The sequence below is a fragment of the Mastacembelus armatus genome, chromosome 24, assembly GCF_900324485.2.
Source record: "Mastacembelus armatus chromosome 24, fMasArm1.2, whole genome shotgun sequence".
Classification (NCBI taxonomy): Eukaryota; Metazoa; Chordata; class Actinopteri; order Synbranchiformes; family Mastacembelidae; genus Mastacembelus; species Mastacembelus armatus.
Genome location: NC_046656.1, coordinates 13207577 through 13224273, shown reverse-complemented (window position 1 = coordinate 13224273; position 16697 = coordinate 13207577). Strand labels below are relative to the sequence as shown.

Below are 16697 nucleotides of genomic sequence, written 5' to 3'. Positions count from 1 at the left end.
GTTTTTTTTTTTAGCTCATGCAGAACAAAATTTTTTAATTGTGGTTGCAATAATTAAGAAGGAAGCTATTAAAATGGCATATTCTGCTGTTTCCAAGCCTTTAAACATGACATCCTATATTTTAAACATTGAGCCACATGACAAAATATGGATCTGGAGCACAGACTAAACATGAAAGATGTTCAAGTATCAAAAACGCTTTACATGACATCCAACCCTTAAATACTATGACATGTAATAATCCAGAATCCCACTCACCTGCAGACTGTATGGTTAGGGAAGACGATAAGGATCATAGGATCCAGAAGGAAAAAAAAAAAAAAAACCTTAAACTGTGTACAATCTCCACTTTCAGTATTTGGACAAATTCTGCAACCTGTTTGATGTCAGCCTGTGCATAGACTGGACTCACCTGAGCAAACACAAACATGCAGTCCGCAACCTCTCTAGCATTACTTTCTGTGCACACTTTCTCAGCTTACGAAGCCATGTCTGCTCTTCAGCTTTTACTATTTTTGCATCTTTTCTGCCCTCTCTCCTTCCTGCTCACTCTGAGTCTTTCCTCTTCTTTCTCTATCTGTCAATCTCAGCAGCTCTGGAGTTGAATCATTAAGCTGGGACTCCACCCATCGCACCAGGTAGAGGAACACAGGCAGGAGGAAGTGGATGGACTGGAGAGAAAGCTGAAGCTGGGTGTGATAAATCATGCTCAGTGACAAAATGCACAACTAGTGTGGGATTTTATGACATTTTATTTGTTCTTAAAACATTACACAGTACACTAAAATAACGCTAGGGTACTTGTTTGCCCTCATAATTAATTTTCTGGTTTTGGTGTTGGGACACTGGCTTGTGAGGACTTTGATATTAAGCAGTGATATAATTTTAATATTTTGATCATCTGTGGCCAAAGATCTGTTTTTTTTTTTTTTTCAAAAACAACTTTTTTTATATTATGTTTATAAACTTAACTGAGAGCTGCGGGGCGTTACTGAAACTGACGGAAGCCAGGACTTACAGATTACATCTACCGGAGTTGGAAAGGTTTCGTTTAATTTCTGTTTTTCCACAGAGAACATTTTCCGGGCTACAGAGTCATTAAATGAATCTAAATGAGGCTGAAGGGTGAGCATTGTGACAGAGGGTGTGGGTGTTTATTGTTCACAGTTACTTATTGATACTCTGTCAGGTTAATCAATGACAATAATGGCCCCGCCACCGAGAGATAAAAGCTTCAGCGGCAGAACTCGAGGTAACTCTGTGACAGGCAGTGCAAGTGTGATGTTCTTTAATGAAATTACTAACCCTATAGTTTGGCCAGCTTAACTGATATTTCAAAAACACAGATTGTGGTTGCAGCTCATACAGAAGTGAAACATGATATATTTCATTACAAAATACACAACAATTAAAGGCAAGTGAACATAATAAACATCTGCAAAGAGCAGAGGAGCACGTAAACTCCACAAAGTCAACAATTAGCACCATTAGCTGCTAGGAGCAATAAATGATCAAGTGTATGAGCCCTGCCATAATAAAAGTGGTGTTTGCTTATTGTCAGTGTATTGGTGAAATACAAATCTAATAAAACCTTCGGTATGTTCAGTACTGATTTGAAAAGGCATTCAGTGCACATAAATAACAACCTGGTCCTTGTGCGAAGACTTACAATCAGTGAATAAATAACTCCAAAATGCCTAAAATACTGACAGGATAGACTTTCCTTCATCTGTCATCCATTTGCCAATGTGCGCAAATGACAGAACATTTTAAAACATATAAATTCAGAACCACCAGATGTTATAACACTGAGTTTTAACTGGTTTCAGCTCTTTTACCTCTGATGCACTGCTGGTCTACTGAAAGCACATGCTGGCATATGACACTTTTATATTTGGCAGATTTCCCTTTTTTTTTTTTTTTTTTTTAATTTAAAATGAAAAACACCCATGATAAACAGAAATCACAACCTATACCTCTTTTCTTCATGACAGAGTGGCTGTTTCCTGGTTGAGATTGACAGTTGTAGTAAAGTGTAAAAAGGATATCCTCAGAGCATGATGTGCTTTGAGAAGTCGTATGTAAAATATGCATGCAGTGCTAAAATTTAAAAAAATGTAATCCTTTGAGGCACCTTACACTGAACCACCTTAAACCAAAATATCTTATGAGGGGAAAAAATAGCAACATAACTGTTCTAATTTACATATTCAATTAATTTATATTCCAAATATATTCCAAATATATTCCAAACACCAATTTTCTAACAGGGAATATTGCACCTTTTGTTTTCAACACACACACTTTGATTTCTCATTGAAAAGGAACCTGGGACAATAAGGATTTCAATTAGTGGACTTATGGTTAGGCCATATGATTTTAAATTACAGCGGGTCATTGTAACATTAAAAGGTTCCAACATTTGTGTGGTGAGACAAAACATTTTGTGAATTGTTACCACTATGACTTCATATTCTCCACAGCAGTGGTGAGAGAGTGCAGGATGATCAGCTTATCTGTTCCTTCACGATGCCACAGGCCTTCTTGATGTCCCTCGGGTGTTCAAAGACTGATTGGATGAACTGGCCAAACAGGCGCTCCATGTAGCTTTCACCACGGGGAAACAAACCCTGCAGGAAGGCGATGTGTCCACCGTGAGCTGTCAACAACAGGGCGACATTAGGCAGGCCCTGGACTATGGTCAACGGGAAGGCTGCAAAGAAAAAGAAAAAGAAGCTTAATTTAATGAGTGTAAACAGAAGACAGTAGTTAGAAGAAATTGTATGCATATTGAAATAACACACACGCACAAATAAAAAAAAATTTTTACCTCAATATACACATTTAGAAATATATAAATAAATGTGATAATAAAAATATGGCTGTGGTCTCTGTTGTTGAATTGTTGTGCACCTCTCACAAAACTTACACTAATAAGTCACCACAGACCAACAATTTGAGTCAGTGAATAATGTAAGCTTAACACATTCTCCATCTTCTCCTGTTCTGCACTCACCATTTTTGGGAGAGAACGGGTCATCAGCAGCATTGAGACACAAGATGGGTACTGCTGTACTGGGGAGTTTTTTGTCCGGACTGGCATCGCGGTAGTACTCCGTACAAGATTTATAACCAAACAGCAAAGAGGTGAAACGCTCATCAAATTCCCGGATAGTCTGGGACTAGAAGACAGACATTAAATGAGCCGTAAACAGAAGCAAAAGGCAATCACACAAACAGACATTAGAAATGATGACAGTAAATAGGTCATACCTTCAGGACATAGTCAACATCCACCACTTTCTCTAGAATCTTCCTGTGCCTGTGAACAAAACAAAAAACATATAAAACAACTCACACTAAAATGTCAATTTGTTCAGCTAAATTCAGGTAATAGGAAATGGCATTCCATCTAACCTGGTGACAGCACGACACAGACCACGTGTGAGGAATTTGTTGAAGAGCAGCCAGTTGAGTGGTTCTTCCATCGAGGCGGAGGACTTCACTGCATCCCAGGGAACAGAGATGGTGAAACCGGCCACCATCCCAGAATCTGTGCCCTTACGAGCGAGGTAGTTCAACAGCAACATGCTGCAAGAGACGCAAGGGGGGAAAAAGTGAAAGAAGACAAAATAATGAGAAAAATATAGTTACTAAAAGGAAGACTAGGAAAGGAACGAAAGCCGGGACAAACAATAGTTTTAATAGCAGTTTTAATTTCTCAGAGAAATGCAAGCAGTTGGAAACCTTTACACCTTACACCAACTCACCCTCCCATAGACACACCAGCACCAAGCACAGGGGCAGCTGGGTACAGTCCTTTGACATGCTGCACCACACGCTCAAGATCGGAGGTATTGGCTGCACAGTAGGTGACAGGTGTCTAGAGCAAGCAGGAGGACGGAGGAGAGGTGTTAAAGCAATGTTCAAGTATCAGATTACGTTTCTGAACCATTATGCTACAACTGATGACATGATGACATTCTGTCTTCATCGTATCAATAAATCCAATGAAAGGATCAAAACCACCAATGCTTAGTTGGTCTCTAAATATTCAAATGACCAGTTTCTCTGTGGTGTTTAAAGGCCTGTTTGTTCCCACTGAAAATGAAAATCTTTAAAATTGTACACATAAATACTATCAATACTTCAAATAGATTGAAAAGGATAGATATTTTTCTAAAACAGCTGGAAGTTTTAGCAAACATTACTGAAACAGGAGTAAAAGTGGGGACTACTTTCAGCTGTTAATATATACAGAACTGTCTTATACTCTAGTGAGTGCTTGACTAAAAATAAACCACAGCATCGTGTTCATGCTGGTAGAAACAAGTCACAGTGTGGCTAAATGTTTTCTTCAATAGCTTTTGGACGACAATAGACATCTATGACAGAAGAATAAGCACTTTAATACAAGCTCGACAATTCATTATTGGTTTGGGTCTTTTTATGAACAACCAACCTTATCTTTGAATAACATCTGGAAATGTTTTTAAATCTTTTTTGTTTTTTATTTTTACAATCAGGGCAGATTGAAAATAGATTTCCCTGCAGACTAATAAACTGTGATCAATCTGCCAGTTTGATTGTTAGGAACATCAAGTCCTTCATATTCAGAGGTTAAACAGATGTGAACTCTGCAGCAAACAAACCATGAAACAGAAGCCACCTCACAAACAGTCTGTTGAAATAAAAGAGGGAAAAGAACGCTTCAGAATTAAATGTAACTTGACCATAATTCACTAATTGTGTTGCATGTTACACTTACCAACAACTCTTCCCCTGCAACCCCTCTGTTGTTGAACACCAAACATCTAGGAAAAGAAAATATCTGTGAAAAAAGGCTTTTACAGCTACTGGACCTTTAATCCCACTCAGACATGTCGCACAAGCTTCCTGTTACTGCTTCAAAATGAATACATTTCAGATGGATATGAATATAATTGTAGTGGTGTTTACATTTCATCTTATTTGTCTCACAGATCATTATCATTTCAGACAGGCGGCAGATGTGCAGCACAGCTCACCTGTAGCCACGGCGGGTGGCCTGGCTGATAGCATGGAGCACATAGGACTGCTGGCTGTTCCCCGTCAGGCCTGGGAGGATCAGGACTGTGGGGCGATTGGAGGAGTCTGGGTAGGGTGCACTGGCCTGATTATCAACCCAATCCAGAGAGATCTGACCACCATCAACCGTATGGATCAGCTCACTGAAACATAAGAGGGAAGGGCAGTAACAAGGTGAGACAGGGTGATAAAAGTTTTAGTGTATAAATATGTGAATTGAATATGTGAAAAGTACATAATTGGGAAAAACAAAAACTTAATAATCCCATAGAACAATCAGTTAAATGATGTTTTACTGAAAAAGAGATGACAGTAATAGGAAGATAACAAGGGAATCCTCTTACTTGCGATACGTGACAGGAGGTTTGGACTTGAGAAAGGCACAGACCAGGGTTTGGAGCCGACCTCCCCAGCACCAGGGAGTGGGAGTGAAGCGCTCAGCCACCACAGGGCAGTGCTGGTAGAGGAAGGCACCGAAAGCCTCGCTACAAACCAGGGCTGGTGTCTAAGAGGAAGGGAGACAAAACGAAAAGTACTGAAAACACAGCAGCTTTGAAATTTACAGTTGTTACAGACAAGAACGCAATTAGAAACAAGTTGGACGTGAGAAAAAACAGTGTGAGAGATGTGGAGCTTCAGAAGGAGGGTATCTTTGCTCATGCACTGTGGCCAACAGCAGTGTTTTACAAAGCAAGTCATTACTCCAATAATGTAATAATAATGTAAGGATATACAGTTTGATACAGTACATTTTGTTATGGAAGGAACAATGTGAAAACATCACCATCGCTCAGCCCAGTCCAGAAATGAGGTTTATTGCAGTACATAAGTCCGTATAATGCACTTTATAATGTATTTAACAATTAGGCTACATAGCAACTCAACGACCGAAGCAACATGTGAAGTCATCTTCAATTACACACAAAGTCTTTTTGTTATTTAGGCCCTATAGCAATTTTTAAAAATAAAGGAAATTTCTAAAATTAATACATTTTAAAATTTAATAAATGAAATGTAGCAAAATAAAATATTAAACTAAAACAAAAGTAAATGGGGGGAAGGGTAGAATCGATTAAAAATACATAAAATCGATAAGAATACAAAGAAAAATCTAAAAAAGGACCCACAATAAGGAGAATAACAAAATAAAATAGGCAATAGTGGATATAATAGCCACTACTGACCGCAGTGACTGACCTGACACTTGCGGCCCCACAGACAATAAACTGCGGCCGTGAGGGAGCAGACGAAGACCGTGTAAGGCCTGGAAACAAACTCCCAATATGTTCTCCAGGGCTCCACGTGTGACACAAACATGGCAATAATTCACCTGATAACAATATCTACCTACAGCTGACCTGGGAGCTGGGGGTCACGGAAAGGACGCGTTAACCGACACAAGGGAACAGACAACTGACAACTAATGTCCGACAACCTGCCTTCATCACCACCAGCTAACGATACGGATGTTTTTGAAGCCACAGCTCCGCTCCAGCAGCTCAGCTGGTGATAAACGACCTCTATCCGGCCCGGCACCTCTTTGTTCGGTCCAGTTTCTGCAGGAAACGGCACTTCCAGGTTGTTACGTCATAATCGAAGATCGTCTGTTTAGTCCAATGAGGCACTATCTGCCTTAACACAATGACCACAAATATGGAAGGTAATCAACACGCATGCGCATCAAAAACATGCGAAGGAACGTCTGTTTCCAACTCAAAGTACAAAAGTCTTAATTTATTTGTAGGCCTATTAAATCTACGATAGATCAAATTTAATGTGGAGTATTTTAGGACAAAAACAACTCTTGAAAATTCGTGAAATTTGCAGAAAAAATAAAGTAAATCAGTCATCATTAAGGAAGAGCAAAACTGTTCCTCGTAACACACAAAAGCTGTCACCACAGTGGTTCTTAGAAATGGCAGCAGAGTGAGAGCTCTTTTATATGTAGGAAGTGTAGAAACAGGTTGGAAACAAGAAGTGTCTCAGGAAGTGCACCCTCCCAGGTTCTGTACTGTGAACTCATTTCATGTATTTAAAAAATCTTCCTTTATAATTAAGTCCATAACTGTCATGTTGAAGCACTCAGGGATCAACTCAAAACACAAATATGTCATTATCACGACATATACTAACTCTTATTAAAATGTCAGTGCTGCAGTTGCTCATATTTCAGTGTTTAAACAGTCTCATAAAGCCCCCAGAATAGAACATAGTCCACTAAAAAAAAATCCTCAACATCAACATAAGGTTGTATTTAAGAAGTAGGAGCAAAAGTTTTTGTTTCATTATGTTGTGCAATTTATTTCTTGTTGATTACATGAAATCTCTGCATGAAAAAATGCAATTAGCAAAACTCTTACAAAATAAAGACTTTATTGTAATGTTTCTTGATTTGATGTCTGCAGCCAGCGCTCATTGTTCTAGCTGAGCGGGATTCCTGTCACTACCCCTGCCTCAATCCCACATTCATCATTCCCACGTTTGATTTTAAAGAAACCTGAAATGAAAAGGCACAAAAACATGATTTAAGGTCAACGCATCTTTAACACATCCATCACCACACATAGTCAAATTATTATAAAGTTAATGCTGTCATGTATTGTAAGATTATGATGAAACATGTAACTATCCACTGCTGATCATACCTTTATCTCCCCAGTCACTGTTCCAGGAGTTTGCAGCCAGCCAGTAGGGCGTCCCGTTCTCCTCTCCCCAGCCCAGGATCCTGATGGCATGACCACCCAGCATCTGCCCTGTCACATGCTGATACACACCTACAGGATAACAACACCACAAAGACACAGGGCTGAACAACTGAGACAACAGCGATGATTTTCTATATTGTAAAGTATTTACTACATGGAATGAATAAATGATGTGTTCAGGTACCTCTAGAAACCAAGATTTGGATGTCAAACAGCAAGTCACTACATTTATATGTTGAATAGTTAAGTTTACAGAACACAGGTTCTAGTTTGCATGTTAGTGTGTGCAGAGGTGTATGTGCATACAGGCTATGGCTCTCACCAGTCTTGTAGAGCAGAAAATCCTCATAGACGGTAAAAGTTGCCTCCACAGGCCCGTTCTTATAGATCTCAGTCATGATCTGCTCCTGTAGGGGTCCGATGCTGTATGCCTTTCTACCTGAAGAGGGAGACACAGGAAACAATATTCATCAAAGACAGACACAAGACAAGGAATGGAAGAATGGAGGGGAGAAATGTATAAATTTTAGGTGTTTGTACCAAAGTGTTTGTCCTTCTGATAGGATGGTGAGTATCCGTCAATGCACTGCTCCACACATTTAGGAGTCTCCTCTATACCCTGACATGGAGGCCAAGTTCCATTTATATGATGCTCACAAGGAGCAATGGTGTAGGGTTTGCATCCTGTAGCACACACAGTCAGCTTCACTTTGGGTGCAGACTTTCTTAACAACTGCATAAAGCCTGGTTAGTTCACATTTAGGACAAACATACCAACTTTGGAGTCGTACAGGCCCCCGGTCACAAGCCCTTTCTTTACCCAGTAATCCCAGGCAACAGGGGGAAAACCACCATAACAGCTTAAAGCACAGGAAAGTAAAATCACCAGCACGTCTTAGTCGACATCATCTTAAAGATGTGAAATATATTTATGTGGTTACACGGATACTTACCCCATGCCACACTCATCACAGCAGGACAACAGATCCTCAGCTGAGATCTCCACAGAGATCTTACCGCTGCTGTGGATACATAACCTGTCAGATATCGCCTCAACTGCCCCAAAGGCCTGTGGGAAATTGAAAATAGGGTTTCTGGATTAAGAATTTGACAGTTGGTTGAACAAAGCACTTCGATTTTCTCCTGGTTCCCCTTTAACCACCACCTTTTTTTCTCTGCCTTACCCAGCAGGATCCACAGGAGCCCTGGTCTCTGATCTGTTGGATTGTGGGACATTTGGGCCACTGCTGGCGTGAGTCAAAGCTGTCTGGAATCCGTATTCCTTCGATATTATGAACCCTAAACAAGACAAGGCCATCAATAAAGCACTAGAGATAAGATGACCCTGCTGACGATCACCTGTTTGGCCATGTGCACACACATATAAACCCATGCATACACACCCTTACTCATGGACAGTGTCGCATTATAGTTAAAACTTACACCTCTGGCAGCTTGGGTCCATTGAGGATAGTCCCACATAGTCCCTTTACATGGCTGATATCAACATTAGGGAAGTTCTGCCCTGCCTGAGGGTTAAAAAAAATAATATTAGAAAAATTCATTCATTTCTGATCATAGTTTATGACAGCGGTTTTCCTCAAATAGTCACCAGAAATGCAGTAAAGATCGCCAACTACTGATCAGATTATTAAGATGATCTCACCGTCCAGGTGCTGTTGGCCTTGTTAATGAAGTCGACCATCTCAGAGGAGAGTAGACGGAGGCGAGGGTGAGCCCAGGTGACAGACACCGTCACCATTACACAAAAGAGGGCCAGTCGATACATCCTGCAAAACAGACAGTGGCCAGGATCCAAAATAATCAACACAGCATGGCAGTATATCTTTGAAATGTTTTTCGCCCACAGTTCCAAATCGCTGCAGTTAACTTAGATCCAGATTTATCAAATGTACCTAAAGAACAGCAACAGTGAGCTCAAAAAAATCATGTTCTCTTCTCTACTAGGCAGATCTGCACCTGCCTGGTATTTACACAGTCACTGTTATGAATTATATACATGAAGTGGTAAATCTCCCTAAGCTATTTTTTAATCACTGCCTGTCAAAACCAATTTAAAAGTAAGGTAATACACTCATCATATTTGACCAGGTATTGAGAAATTATTGGTACTAATCAAATCACCATTGCAATCAAATCAACCCCACACAACATAAAACTCTCTTATTCAAACTCAAACATAAAAAGGACATAAAATCAAGTACAAAAAGAAATTTAAGTGACTGTAACAGACCAAAAGAAGAACTATTTACATGATCTACACGCCAGCTTTTACCTGTATCAGCAGATGCTCGTTTTCGGTTCAGTCAGTCCACCAGTTCTCTCCAGTTGTCTCACGTCTTGCTGTCCTTTAAACAAGCTCCAGGTTATGGAATCACATGTCTTTGTAATGAATGTTGTCTCATGTGACTAGCAATATGTCTTTCCAGGGTTCACAGATGCAGTTAAAATTATGACCCAACAATGATGCACCAAAAACATGCACCGTTCCATTATTACCGTAACAAAATTTTTTTTGTGTGTTTCATACTAAAACTATGATTTGACCTTATGAAAAAAAATCAAAGCACAGCAAAATATATGGCCCTCACCTAAGGCCCTATGCAGTTGTGGTGTGAAATATAATATAATTTTACTGTAAAGAACCAATAAAATCATCCTCCAAGGTCAAGCCATTAAAATCAACCCGCTTATGTTGTCTGCACAATCAGCTTCCAAACTGTAGATCATGTCACCTCTTTATTTGCTCAAATATGTACAAATTATGATTGTATATTACATAGCAATGTTTGTAGTTCTCCTTTGGCTCTGTACAAAGTTACTGTGCTAGTCTTTCTACTTACCAAAGCTGTGTTAAGGACACTTTTACTAGCAGTCTCGATATGCATTTTCTTATATGAACTGTATCAGAACTCAGACCCGTGTTTTCCCTTATTCCTTTAAATACTCCATTTATAATAAATCTACCTTGTTTTTTCTTTTTCTCATAAGTTGAAATTTCAAACACAATGGACACAGATGTAGAGTGTAAACTCTAGTGTGAGGGGATGAAAAACTCTTCAAGTGCTTCCAGTATAGAAATATAAGTGAAATATTAAGTTAGCTTTTATTTTACAAGGAAAATAAGAAAATAATTTTGTGAAGTTTTTTATGTTGCCCAAAATCCTAAAATGGGCAGTGTCCTGTTTTATGCATTTCAACATTTACATCTTAAACTTGTCATTTTTGTGTTCAGATATTTAAAACTTTAATTTCAAATCAGTCAACCAAGTTTGTCAAAATGCTTTAAATCAAACAATAAAGCAAGAAAAACATGCTCAACATAAACAACAAATGAAAAAAATATATATATGTCCTGAATTGTTGCAATGTGTCATTGATACATATAACCACACAAATACAGTGTGTAAATACTGTTTCCCTCAGATGCAGGATGGACTACCACAGATCACTACCTAATGAGACCAGCCCGCTACCAGAATCTCTCCATAGTGTAAATATGTCTATGGTCCTGTTACAGCCATGATAGGGGAAAGCAGGGATGAAAGTGCTTTAGATTCCTCCAGTAAAAAGAGAACCAGATTCCCAGAGATGACAGAGGAACATTTTTAGTTTGCAGGCCCCAGGAAAGAAGGGTGAAGCAGATCACTGTTCCTGCATGTCACCACTGTTCTGAACCTGTGCTGCTGTAGTGCTGAGATACTGCCAACTGAGAGCAGCGAGCAGCATGGCAGCGGACAGGTACATGGGCGACAGGTGGTGGGTCCTGGAGGGCAGGCTGGACTGTGACAGAGTGGACTTCTCTTGGATAACTGCCAGGATGTGCATGGTCTTTTCCCGCGATGGGTCAGTGAGGGAGATCTTGTGTAAAATCTGCAAAGACAGTGTTAAAATGTGTTAAAAGTGCAACAATATGGTAAAAGCAGGTAACAGACACAAAAACACACCCACCTCCTGGCTGTACTGGGTGATGATGGTCTGCACAGCTCTCATGTTAGTGGCTTCCATCATGAGAGTGACAGTCTGTCCCTTTCTGATCTTAACTACTCCCTGGAACACCATGGGGTTGTTGTAGCAAGTCGATAGCGTAGCTATTGCCATCACCTGGTCAGATGAAGAATAACATTGTCATGTGGAAAAAATAACAGAAACACCTAAACACTAAAATCTGCAGTGTCCAAATATCATGTCATTCAACTCAAATTAAGTGACTATTTTGATCCTTGCCTGGGGAATAGCACAGAAATTGAAGACGCTCTGGTTGTGCAGGCGGGACAGGTACGTGATAACATCCGGGATGTGCCCAAGAGCATCAGTGACCAACAGGTTGAGACAGGACAGAGCTGACTCCAGCTTCTCAGGCTGAGCGAAGTCCTCCAGACGACCTGCAAACTGACTCCACGCCTGCATGGGGATCCACAATACACAAGCTATAAACACATCACGTAACAACATTTTTATTTTTCAAGGTGTACATGTAAGAAAGAGTCATGCTAGTTTTTCTTTTACTCATCCTCTGCTCTGTCTCTCATTTACAACAATTATATTTTAACAATCCAAATACATCAATTGGATTGTCACTAACAGAGCAAACAAAGAGCATAAAACAAAATTGATTTAATTTTTTAAAAATATGTTTCTTCAGAATTAGACTGACAACGTTTTCCACTCTGCATACTTTTAATAGACTGTAAGAATAACAGCCTAAAGAAGGTGTGCAAAAATTTATTTTGCTGATAAAAAAATATGTGGGTAAATATAACTTGAGGTTACACAATATATTTTGTCATATGGACATATTTCACAATGTCCACTGAGATGGAAGAACAAATTTAACTATCATAGTATGAAACTGTGTCCTCAGCTCAAACACACTGATACCCAGAAAACAAACATGCACTTACCTCTTGCGGCCAGAACACACGTCCCTGTTGCGTGTCCTCTAGATAGTCACGGATAATGTTGGTCTTCTGGAGGAACAGGCCCATGGAGTTTGCCAGTTCAGTGTCACGCCCCACCTCAGGGTCCTCCAGCTGGGATGCAGAGAAGAGCTTTGACAGCCCAATGCCAACCAGCCCGGCCACATAGTGGCAATACTGCACACAGGAAAAACAGCATGCATCAACTTTAATTGTTGCAGCACAGTAAGCATGACAAAACACACTTGTAATGGAACAAGCAGTTATTGTAATATTGAGAGGGGCAGTCAATTTTGACTGATCTGTTGTTGATCAGGGCTAATGAGTTAATAGTTGCACTGCTAATTAACCATATCTTTGGATTTAAAAACTTATTTGCCAAATCAGAGCTACAAGCACAGTCTCATGTATTTCAAATAATAACATAAATAATAAAAGCAGTATTTTCCATCACCACATATTACCCCATTACTAGAAGTTTCTTTTTGATCCCTGCTCCAATTGGCTACTTGACTCATTTCAATGTTGCGAACTATTGTGAAAAGTGCCAGTGTGTGTGTTGCTAAAGATTCCAGTCATTTATCACACACTGCTTTATAAATAGACGATGATGTTCTTGTTATTGTGCTCCAAACATTTCTGTCATTATCCTACCATAACAATAACACATTGCTAAAACGTGCCTGGTCCCACTCCTTCATGGTTCCCACTTTCTTCTCCAGGAATTCAGCCATTCCCACTCCCATACGGTGGCAGATATCTGAGATGACGTCTCTGTATTCCTGGGCGAGGTTTCTGAACTCCATTGATATCTGGATTAGAAAAATATGAAAAAAAAAGAGCTAGTGATTTGTTTTATCAAGTTTTATTTTTGGACTCCATCACTAAGTTAAAGTCTTGTAATCCTAATGTGCCTGCATCCTGCCTACTGCCCTTCTATCCCCCATGATGCAGTACAACTGACCGTAGGGAAATCCACCAGAACCTGCCGGTCTTTCTCCTGGCTCTCAGTGAAGCACCACTCATGCTGGTACAGGTAGGTGTGGAAATCATTCAGCATGGGCACCTTCTTTTCAAGGGGGATAGTCATGTCGTCCTCCACTGTGTCCAGAGCTCGCAGCACCAGGTAAAAAATACAAACTGCATGTCTGCACCAAAAAGATAAAGACGGTAAATAAGAGCTGACTGAGAAGTTTTCTCTGATTTACAGAATAACAGTGAGTGTTGCAATTCTGCAGGAAATATCATCATTTCAGTTGAGTTCTGTTTTCTGAGAGCAGTGAGACTAATTCATCTGCAAAGAACATGCACCTGACAACAAAGGTTGAGCTGGGGAACAGTAGTATCAACAGTATCTATGTATATATGGGTTTATTTTTCACACAAATAGTTTATACAAAAGTAGTGAAGGAGGAGAACTAACCCAGCCACCGCCCCTACACACACACACACACACACACACACACACACACACACACACACACACACACACACACACACACACACACACACACACACACACACCTCTTCAAACAGAACCAGCTGAGCACCCAGTCGAGCTCTGACCCACCTCAACTCCCCGTCCAGTGCCTGAATCACAGCTGCAAAGCTGCGACTGGTTTGGTTGAGGTACAGGTAACATGTCCGCAGACTCTCACTCATGGACTCCTGGCAGGAGAGACAGAAGAAGGCCGTGTGTCGGTAAAGGCTTGCAGGTCTGAGGGCGCTGGAGGGTCGGGCGGCCTCCTGCAGGCCCCTTTCACCCAGCCTCCAGCCAGGCAGGAGGGACCGAGGAGCGGACCCGCAGCCCCGCGGCGCCACCGAGAGAGAGCGCTTAAACACGGACAGAGAGACTGGACACTTGCAGCAAACTCCGGCCATACGAAACAGCACGACGGACCCCGCAGCTATAAAACGACGCCGTCCATGCCCACGCCACGGCTGGTGGAAAACCTGCCAACACGAAGTCCATGTAGAGGTCGAGCGAGGTGAAAAACTTCGAGGAGGGTGAACTCAAGCTCTCCGCTGATCAGTAAACAGCGTGAGGTCGCAGTGCGGGGTGGCCGTGTGCGCGCACAGCGTTTGTAGATCTGCTGTTATGATGACGCAGCTCCGCCCACCTCTACCCCACAACAACAGTTTCCTAGTCTGCTTCTAGCGAGGCACTTTGGAGATATAGCTCCAGTTTAACCTGTATACTTGTCACGACCTGACACAAAGTACGCTGCTGCATTAAAAATAAAATTCTTTCATAATGGTTTTAAATGCAAAACAGTAAATAGCGTTGTGTTACCTGGAGCTTTTGGGCCTGCTAACTGTTTCTTCCATATAAAAACAGAAGCACACCAAGCTGTTTTGGGGAAATGTGCTGCAAATTAAAGTGTATTTTACTGACACCTACTAGGAGACAGTGGGAAGGACACTGGGATGTACTGTAGGTGTGGATCTGCCTGATTTTGTCCTTGGTGTGGATACAGGTGTCCTGTGTCAGACCTGGCATGAAAAACATAATGATGCTGTGTGTGATCATGTGTACCTATCTGCAAATTTAGTAACAGCAATCACTTGGTGTTATGATGTTCAGTGATGAGATGTTTTACACTTGGCTCTGTGACACCGCCAGCTGCACAAAGTTTATTGTAAACCATTGTGCACCATCCTCAAAAACTATTTATTAGTATTAAAGATATAATAAACTTTTCAGATTAGAATCACTTGTAAGACAGATGCATTACATGGATATTATTGGTATAACTTTGGAGTGTGAGTGTGTTACCAAAACAAAAGCCTAGTAAAAACTGGTTGTGTTCTGTGCAGGTTGTCTCTCTGAGGGTCACACTGGTGTTAAAACAGGGGGATTAGCTGTCAAACATGCGCACAGTATATCTCCACTGCGCTGAACCCTCCAAGCTCATTATGTAACGTAAATCCCAAGTCAGTAGTTATCTCTGCCTGTGTATATCTAAGCCAATGCAGGAGTGAGAGCACTGATCTAATTTGACAGAGTCCAATTAGTTGACAGTTTCCATTGCTTCATTTAGGAACAAAACTGAGCACCGTATAGGTTAATCCATCAGAATACAGGCTGCATGCATTAAGCATTTGCAGACTTATTTATTAAAAGGTCTACGTGGGTTTCTGTGTTGCTGCAGTGTAGCCTGTTCATAAAAGAGGAACATTACGTGCTACCTGGTCAGGGACATAAATACAACCAGGCATCCTACCTGCAGGGAGAGGTTGTCCTGATTACTGATGATGATATTGTTGATTATTGTTATTCTCAGTAATATCGAGACGCGGTTTTACTCACATAGTCCAACTTTGGCATGACGGCTCTGCATCCCCCCATCTTAAATTTAAACAGGTTGAATAGTTCCTCTGGGTGGCCCAGTGATTTGAGGATGTCCATGGTCCTTCCGATGTTCAGCCGTCACTAGGTGCTGTGTAAAGCTGATGCTGCGGAAGCAGCCGGAACATCAGCGCCATCAAGAGGGAACGGCTTTTTGTCTCCACACTCGTCAGATCGACTGACGCCTCTGATTGGCTGGTGATTCGTCGGTTTAGCGCTGACTGACCAATGAACAGCCGGAACGTCTGGCGTGATGCTCCGCCTCAGCGGACTGTCACAGAAGCACGGCTTCTGATTGGTTCGTTTTTATCCATCAGAGGAACCGAATCCCGGCGTTGATTTGTGCTCTGTGTTATATATATTTTCTAGAAAGGAATGGGAAATGAAGTCCCCTTTATTAAATGGTCTGATTATTATAACTAAATAACGTTCTGATTATGTTATGATAATAGCAGTTTTGTCTTTTAGGTTTTTCTGTCTCCTTTTGAAGCAAAATATGTTCCAAAAAGAAAATCATTATTTTTATTTTATTTGTTTATTCTTTCCTCAGTGAGCTTATGAACAAATCATATGACTAGCACTGTCAGTTATTAAGATAAGAAAAACTTTAGATCCTACTTTAAGTCTCACAGCAGC

At 40.7% G+C, this 16697-nt stretch overlaps 3 protein-coding genes across 5 annotated transcripts; all 3 read right to left on the bottom strand.

The window, feature by feature from the left end:
- Window positions 1-897: 897 nt before the first annotated feature.
- On the bottom strand, window positions 898-6650 carry LOC113137571 (phospholipase ABHD3-like). 2 transcript variants are annotated; one of them, XM_026319306.1, is made up of 9 exons: window positions 6265-6650; window positions 5412-5572; window positions 5028-5210; window positions 4769-4814; window positions 3771-3883; window positions 3418-3591; window positions 3274-3322; window positions 3017-3182; window positions 898-2713 (listed from the first exon to the last, which is right to left on the bottom strand). In XM_026319306.1, exons 1-9 carry the CDS (start codon window positions 6382-6384, stop codon window positions 2508-2510), a joined length of 1218 nt encoding a protein of 405 aa, XP_026175091.1. In that variant the 5' UTR covers window positions 6385-6650; the 3' UTR covers window positions 898-2507. The 2 variants fall into 2 exon arrangements, with proteins under 2 accessions (XP_026175091.1, XP_026175092.1); XM_026319307.1 differs by having other exon boundaries at window positions 6507-6650.
- Window positions 6651-7459: 809 nt separating this feature from the next.
- On the bottom strand, window positions 7460-10196 carry ctsbb (cathepsin Bb). The gene is made up of 10 exons (XM_026318667.1): window positions 10069-10196; window positions 9439-9562; window positions 9216-9301; window positions 8957-9071; window positions 8726-8841; window positions 8547-8632; window positions 8313-8456; window positions 8095-8211; window positions 7713-7841; window positions 7460-7564 (listed from the first exon to the last, which is right to left on the bottom strand). Exons 2-10 carry the CDS (start codon window positions 9559-9561, stop codon window positions 7488-7490), a joined length of 993 nt encoding a protein of 330 aa, XP_026174452.1. The 5' UTR covers window position 9562; window positions 10069-10196; the 3' UTR covers window positions 7460-7487.
- Window positions 10197-10517: 321 nt separating this feature from the next.
- Window positions 10518-16185, bottom strand: fdft1 (farnesyl-diphosphate farnesyltransferase 1). 2 transcript variants are annotated; one of them, XM_026319438.1, is made up of 8 exons: window positions 16023-16185; window positions 14283-14380; window positions 13677-13860; window positions 13396-13524; window positions 12698-12889; window positions 12021-12197; window positions 11745-11897; window positions 10518-11666 (listed from the first exon to the last, which is right to left on the bottom strand). In XM_026319438.1, the coding sequence occupies exons 1-8, from the start codon at window positions 16119-16121 to the stop codon at window positions 11439-11441; spliced, it is 1260 nt and encodes a 419-aa protein (XP_026175223.1). In that variant the 5' UTR covers window positions 16122-16185; the 3' UTR covers window positions 10518-11438. The 2 variants fall into 2 exon arrangements, with proteins under 2 accessions (XP_026175223.1, XP_026175222.1); XM_026319437.2 differs by lacking the exon at window positions 16023-16185 and having other exon boundaries at window positions 14283-14944.
- Between the last annotated feature and the right edge of the window lie 512 nt (window positions 16186-16697).

What these genes read in the sequence shown, in the direction of transcription:
- LOC113137571 (XM_026319306.1), bottom strand. Translation starts at nt 6,384, where the DNA reads ATGTTTGTGTCACACGTGGAGCCCTGGAGAACATATTGGGAGTTTGTT. An exon ending in TGTGGGGCCGCAAGTGTCAG is followed by an intron (nt 5,573 to 6,264) that starts GTCAGTCACTGC and finishes CCTTCCTCTTAG; the next exon opens with ACACCAGCCCTGGTTTGTAG. An exon ending in ATGTTGACTATGTCCTGAAG is followed by an intron (nt 3,183 to 3,273) that starts GTATGACCTATT and finishes TCTGTCTTCTAG; the next exon opens with TCCCAGACTATCCGGGAATT.
- ctsbb (XM_026318667.1), bottom strand. Translation starts at nt 9,561, where the DNA reads ATGTATCGACTGGCCCTCTTTTGTGTAATGGTGACGGTGTCTGTCACC. An exon ending in AGGCCAACAGCACCTGGACG is followed by an intron (nt 9,302 to 9,438) that starts GTGAGATCATCT and finishes TTTAACCCTCAG; the next exon opens with GCAGGGCAGAACTTCCCTAA. An exon ending in TTTTCTGCTCTACAAGACTG is followed by an intron (nt 7,842 to 8,094) that starts GTGAGAGCCATA and finishes GTTATCCTGTAG; the next exon opens with GTGTGTATCAGCATGTGACA.
- fdft1 (XM_026319437.2), bottom strand. Translation starts at nt 14,593, where the DNA reads ATGGCCGGAGTTTGCTGCAAGTGTCCAGTCTCTCTGTCCGTGTTTAAG. An exon ending in CCATGAAGGAGTGGGACCAG is followed by an intron (nt 12,890 to 13,395) that starts GCACGTTTTAGC and finishes TCCTGTGTGCAG; the next exon opens with TATTGCCACTATGTGGCCGG. An exon ending in ATTTCTGTGCTATTCCCCAG is followed by an intron (nt 11,898 to 12,020) that starts GCAAGGATCAAA and finishes TCATCTGACCAG; the next exon opens with GTGATGGCAATAGCTACGCT.